The 6589-nt window shown below is 52.5% G+C and overlaps 1 protein-coding gene across 1 annotated transcript; it reads left to right on the top strand.

The window, feature by feature from the left end:
- Positions 1 to 1627: 1627 nt before the first annotated feature.
- LOC129025814 (testis-specific Y-encoded protein 3-like) lies at positions 1628 to 4418 on the top strand. Its single transcript, XM_054473379.2, has 6 exons — positions 1628 to 2138; positions 2750 to 2827; positions 2956 to 3067; positions 3169 to 3314; positions 3422 to 3503; positions 4198 to 4418. The coding sequence occupies exons 1-6, from the start codon at positions 1785 to 1787 to the stop codon at positions 4218 to 4220; spliced, it is 795 nt and encodes a 264-aa protein (XP_054329354.1). The 5' UTR covers positions 1628 to 1784; the 3' UTR covers positions 4221 to 4418.
- Positions 4419 to 6589: the final 2171 nt, after the last annotated feature.

The raw sequence follows: 6589 nt of genomic DNA, 5'->3' as shown, positions 1-6589 counted from the left end.
CCGGCAGGGGGAAGAAAGCCTATCTGGGGAGCTGGTGCCTGCCTTGAGGTGGTCGGCAGCCCCATGCACCGCGAACCCGTCTTAAGCACCTTGTGTTTCTGGGCTGAGCCTGTTGGAAACGGGCACCGAGAGCATGGGGTGGTTGAATGGCTGGCAATGGCAAAGAGACTGCCCGTCCTCCAGGGACGTTCCCAGGGAAACGTGCCCTTCGACTTTCTGCTGCGCGGAAAGGGACCTTGGCGCCGCGATTCTCCCTTGTGAGTGCTGTGCTTGGCTCCCCTTGCCTACCACGTGTTCCCAGGGCTGCTACAAGCAAGCTGCAAGGATATGGCTCTGGCCCAAAAGGCGGAGATGCCCTGTGGCCTGGGGCACTCACGGAGCCCAGCTCCAAGTGAAGGACCTCCAGCGAGTCCATTGACGGCACAGGTGTTCTTGGTCCAGGGCCAGGCTGTGCCCGCTGGCCCTCCTTCTGCCACATCACGTCGGTCTCCTCCTCAACCACCACCTCCACCTCAGTCATTATGTCTTCCACCATCAGCACCGCCTCCTCTTCCAAGGCCGCCTCCTTGCTCTGTACTCCGGCCGTCCTCAACAGCAGAGCCTCCAGCCTGAACACGGTGCCGTCCTGTGTGCTCCCACAGATCCCGGCCTGCGCAGCCCAGCCCAACCTCCGCACCCCTAGGCTCTTGGGGACCGATCCCCCACAGACACCCTCCCTAAAAACCCACGGGCATCGCCCTGCTGAGAACCTAGTCCCACACCCACGTGGACCCAGGTTTCCTGAGGAGCTCCGCTGGACCCGCAGATCCTGCAATGGCCACAGGGCTCGGCTCCCCCGCAGGCTCAACTGTGCACAGGAGCTCAGGAGCCAGAGGCCCAGGCCCTGGGCCTGCAGAGCACCACCAGCAGGCACCGCAGCCACTGCAGCGGGTGCGGGAGCCTCTGGGTCGGCAAGGCATTGCAAAACACCGTGCGCGCAAGTCATCAATGGCCAACCCTGGCGGCCGGCCTCTGGTGTGCCCAGGGCATAGGACAAGAGGCCCTTTGGAATGCTCCTTGGACTGCAGCATCCTCAGGGAGGAAGCATGGTACGCAGAGCCTGTATTTGCCTCGACCTGCGATAGTGTGTGCCGGGGTTCTGGCCTCTACAACAGATCAATTTCACCTTAGCACAAGGAGGCGACTTTCCTCCCACGTGCCCGGCCCGACTCACTTCCCCTAGGCCGCCCCTGTCAACCTGGCCCCAGCAACCAGAGAGAGTTCTCTGGATCTGCAGTATTGCTTCCGTACCATCCAGCTGGCCTGCCTAACGAAGAGAGATGTTTCATGTGTTCATGACACATAGAGATTTTCATGGCTTGCCACACTCAGGATGTCAGGACACAGGGCTGCCGTGCCCACAATTCCAAATGCCACGCAGCCCGTCTGTCCCAGGATGCCGAGCTACCGGGCACAAGCTCCAAGGGCTTCTCGGAGGAGGTTTGGGGAGAGGAGTTGGCGTTAGGGGGAGTTGGAGATGCAGGCCCACCAGTGGCTGTGCCGCCCAGGGAGACGCCCACCGCCCTCCCATTCATTGGCCAGCATGGGAGGAAGGCGGTCGCAGCGCGGCTCCCCGCGCTCTTCCCGCGCAGTCCATTAGGGGGCGCCCGGGAGCCCCGCGCATGCGCACTGAGGGCCCGCTGACCCACTGGGTGCAATAAAGGCTGCGGCCGGGTTCGTGTGGCTCGGTTCGGGCAGCATAGGCCTTGCTCAGTGGGAGTGCGGAGGAGGGCACCGTCTTCAGGATGGAGGCTGTACAGGAGGGGGCGGCCGGGGTGGAGAGTGAGCAGGTGGCTTTGGGGGAGGAGGCGGTGCTGGTGTTGGATGACATAATGGCGGAGGTGGAGGTGGTGGCCCAGGAGGAGGGCCTCGTGGAGCCGCAGGAGGAGGCCCAGCGGGCACAGCCTGGCCCTGGGCCCATGACCCCAGAGTCTGCACTGGAGGAGCTGCTGGCCGTTCAGGTGGAGCTGGGGCCGGTTAATGCCCAAGCCAGGAAGGCCTTTTCTCGGCAGAGGGAAAAGATGGAGCGGAGGCGCAAGGCCCACCTAGACTGCAGAGGCGCGGTCATCCAGAGCGTCCCTGGCTTCTGGGCCAATGTTGTATCCTTCTCAGTGTTTCTTCTGCCTTTCTGGTGGAGAGGTGCTCTCGGGGAAGTGTAAGTAACTTATGGGCAGCTTGGCATCGATGTGACGCCACCTTTGGGGAACAAAGGTGAGTTGCCCCGGACAAATGTGGCTAGGGAAAACTGCAGCAGGCGTGGGTACTATTTTCCTGCGTGCGGCAGAGAAACCCTTGGTGATGCCGAGCAGCAGACGTTTGGGGCATGTTTTTGAAGAACAGAAGCGAGTTCAGACCAGAATAGGTTTTTGTGTGCATCAAGCTATTTTTAAGGCAGTGTGATTGCTCCCCCTTTCTAGTCCGATCTGGGACTGGGCGTCTTCGGCTATAAGCAGGTTCTGCCACTCCTCAGACACCAGCAAGTCTCTGCAAATCGCACCTCCGCATGTCAGTGCAGTCAGCCTCAGAATTATACACCCTCTGTGAAGCCAAGGGGCCTTATTTTAGGGGTAGGGGGAGGCGAAAGGAGGTCATACGTGGAAGCAGATCTGAGAAATCCCCTACCCCAGCCTCTGGGTGCTCTTAGGCCTTCTTCCCTGTTGCTCCTAGCTTCTCCTTCCACCGCATGTAAAGCCTCTTTGACCTAAATCAGATTGCAAACCACCCCCAGATGTCAGCCCTGATCACTGACCAAGATGAAGACATGCTGAGCTACATGATCAACTTGGAGGTGAGGACAGCAAGACTGAGGCTAGAGGGTTTAGTGGGGGAGGGTAAGGGAAATAATTGGTTCCTGTGAGCAACAGTTGGCACCTCACCCAAAAAGGTATTTAAACTTTCTCCACCTTGTCCTGACAGGTGGAAGAAGTGAAGCATCCCGTTCATCTCTGCAGGATCATGTTGTTCTTTCGGAGTAACCCCTACTTCCAGAATAAAGTGATTACCAAGGAATATCTGGTGAACATCACAGGTGACAGGTGGCTCCCAGGATGGGTAGTGGAAGGAAGATGGTGGGTGGATCATTGCCAACGTGATCCAGTCCCCTTCCCACAAAACTTTCTGTCTCTGTAGAATACAGGGCTTCTCATTCCACTCCAATTCAGTGGTATCCAGATTATGAAGTTGAGGCCTATCGCCGCAGACACCACAACAGCAGCCTTAACTTCTTCAACTGGTTTTCTGACCACAACTTCGCAGGATCTAATAGGATTGCTGAGGTGGGTCCTCACTGGGAAACATCAGCAATGACCCTGGTGTGTTCCCACCTGTTTGGGTCACCAGTCTGAGCCCTGATGAGGCGTTTGCCGATTGATTCCCCTGACAGATCCTATGTAAGGACCTGTGGCGCAATCCCCTGCCGTACTACAAGAGGATGAAGCCACCTGAAGAGGGAACAGAGATTTCAGGTGAGCCGTTCAGTTGGAACTGGAGCTGTTTGATGCCCACTATGAGGGGGTTGACACACCTGCCTATTCAGGGAGCCTGGACGCTCGTTTCAGAAATGTAGAAATTGAGGCTGCTTTCCTATATGTAGAAATTCCTTGAGAGGACGAGAGAGAGTGACAGAATCCAGGACATTCATGGCATTGGGCTGAAAAAGGCAGATTAGAGACTGCACTGCAAGGCAGGTTATAGCTGTGAGTCTTAAGCCCAGGGGAGCATAGTCCATTTCCAGAATCACTGAGAAGTGAAGCTGAAAATCATTCACTTCAATCTGTAGCCCTTGATTCCATGGCCGTCAACCCCAGCGGCAGTCATCCTACCTACTCCATGAGATTGGGCTCCCTGAATGTGCCTCCTGGTCATCCCTGTCCTAGACCGCAAAGGATTGTTTAGATTGATGGATTTCCTTGAGCTATTGCCGCATCAGATTTCTGTGTGCTTTTAGTGTACAATGCATCTTGTTAGCTGACTCCCCTCACAGAGAGTACTGGGAATGGGGCAGGTATTGCGGAGAACAGTTTGTAACCCATGGTAGGAGGAAGTTTAAGAGATCACAAATGGGGAAGGGATATCCTTTTCTCAGCGGGCCCTGCAATTAAAACATTTCAAAGTATGGCTGAGAGAAATGCGTTTTGACATGCGTTTGTGTTTCTCTAGGGGACTCCCAGATGTTGAGTTGACTGTGAGGGAGCATCGGACCTTACTTAAAACAGCAGAACTCCTAAAAAGTTACTACCGTATGCAGGATGTCAGTACTCAGCATGGTCTTATGCCCAGGAAGTAAAGGAAAAACCGACCCAGTCACAAAAAAATCAGACAGGAAAAGGGGGTAAACTTGGATTGTATGGAATGCCAAATAAATATTCTCAAGAATGTTTGACTGTGTGTGTGTGTGTTTGTTTCTGTGTGTGTGTGTATGTTTATCCCCTGGATTTGGGTGTCATATTGAATTGATCAATCAATATGCTTTATTTTCTTCATGGAACTGACCCGTCTGTGTTGGAGCTGGGCCTCTAAAATTGTGGAGTGAATGGGTGTGGAATGTGTTGGGATTCTTCCTACAGGACAGAGTTGGGGAGGTCAAAGCAAAAGACAGCTTAGTTGGAAACTTACTTTGTCCTATGGAAGCAGAAGTAGTTCAAGGAAAGGGGTTAAGGTTTCCACAGCCCAGTTTGCTGGGACCTCTAAAATCCTTCATTTTGGGTATCATCATACACAATAGATAAGCACAGGATGATGGAAATCTTGAAGTTCCCTTTCTTGTTGAATTCACGTTCTTTTAAAGGTGAATGCATAATCCTTTTCTGGGACAATCAGCCCCTCAGAACTTCTCACACATCAACATGAGAAGAAATGGGCAGGTAAGGTGTACGGAGGGACTGTGGGAAAGGTGACAGAGGCATGTGGGAAAGCATTCAGGATATGCTTTTTGGCGTAGATGACTAAGGGAAAACACAGACTGGCAGAAGTGCGGGGAAAGGGGTTGGATTTGTGGAATATAAGATTGCTGGGGAATCCACGCATGGACTGTCTTGTCACTTGATGACACAGGATATGGACGCTCTTGTTGATGTTTACATCTTTAGTTGGGTTAAGCTTTTCTCCACGATTGTATGTTAGGTGAGGAACCAGTAGTGTATGTAGCTACCAACATTACGAGTGCATTTTGTGCTCTTGCAAACTCTAGTGAGGCTCTATTCTCCCCAGTGATTGGCACTGCAGATTGTTTCTGGAGCCCAGGGCCCTCTGATTTTCTGTGGCCTTTTCAGCATACTTTGCCTAAGTTTAATAATGTAAAGAGCAGATAGTTGCACAGTATGTGTTGCAAGCCTCACACAGGAGGACAACACATACAGTTTTCATTCACGGGTGGGTGGCGGCTTCCCATGAACACCTGTGTCTATGCACAAGACGAGGGGTTGCCTGTGTCACTGATGGGTGAGGAGGATTTCAGTGTCGGCGGCAGAACTTTCTTCCCGGTTCCCAGAAAAAACAGTTCCAACATGAGCATCTATGTTGGCCACACACTAGTAGAGTGCTAACATTCCTGTCCCATATGTACTCTGGTCGGCACAGCTTCTGTGAGAAGAGCTATGTTGTTTCAGGGAGGAAGGTTTGACAGTCAAAGTTCATGAATCTGTTGTACTGCCTTCAATACGCATTCCACACCTCCTGCTCGGTATCAGCAGTTGAGCTTTGAAAATCTATAGCCCAGTTTTGCCCCTGCTCCTGGGCACAGTGCTGAAGCTCTGGAGGGGGAGTCTTGTCCTCCTCTAACTACTGTCCCCATGACCCACAAACACAGGAGAAACAGGTTTTCTCAGCAAATTATTCTGAAAACATTCGGAACCCTTTGGCCCCGTGAAGCTGCCCTTTATCTCACTGTGTGCAGGTCAAAGACACTGTGGTCCAGTACAGTATCCCTATAGTGGGAATGGGGCCACAGATTGGTGCCTGCACTCAGGGCAACTCAGATTAGGAAATGTCTGGGGACTTGCCTATAATCAGGTCATGTGAAAAGGTCTTGCCCCAAATTTAATGCATAGGAAAAAGTTGAGGAAGGTGTCTTGCAATGATTTCTCTAGGAGGTAAATAGATAAGAAGGAGACCATAAATAGATGGCTAGGGCTAGTTTTGGAACTAGCCTGTTTTAAAGTGGTGGTAGGGGAAGAGCTTTTTACAAGGCAGGCAGCAAACCAGGAACTGTCTACAATGGAAGGGCGTGCCATGGGTTGGTGGCTCAGCCATATTGCCACCCCACCGAGTGAATGCAGCCGACTGGGCTCCTTCCTCAAATCCTACATACAATTCAGTCTAGTGATTTCACATGAGATCCATTGTTTTGGTATTATCAGAGATGGTGCTGAATTGTACAGGCTGTCTAACGCTTCTTCCACTGAATATCCGTGCACATGGGCCACAAACGCTAAGGGTACTGACGGATTTGTATTCTGCCTCAGTAACTCTGAAACACCTCTGTTACATCTACTGTCAGGGTCTTTTTCATGTTTAAAGTACCAAGTGTGTGTTTGTAGTTTTTAGTGTGTTT

This window comes from Pongo pygmaeus, chromosome Y, assembly GCF_028885625.2.
Source record: "Pongo pygmaeus isolate AG05252 chromosome Y, NHGRI_mPonPyg2-v2.0_pri, whole genome shotgun sequence".
NCBI classification, from domain to species: Eukaryota; Metazoa; Chordata; class Mammalia; order Primates; family Hominidae; genus Pongo; species Pongo pygmaeus.
Note: the sequence above shows the minus strand (reverse complement) of the source record. Positions and strands in the feature narration are given on the sequence as shown.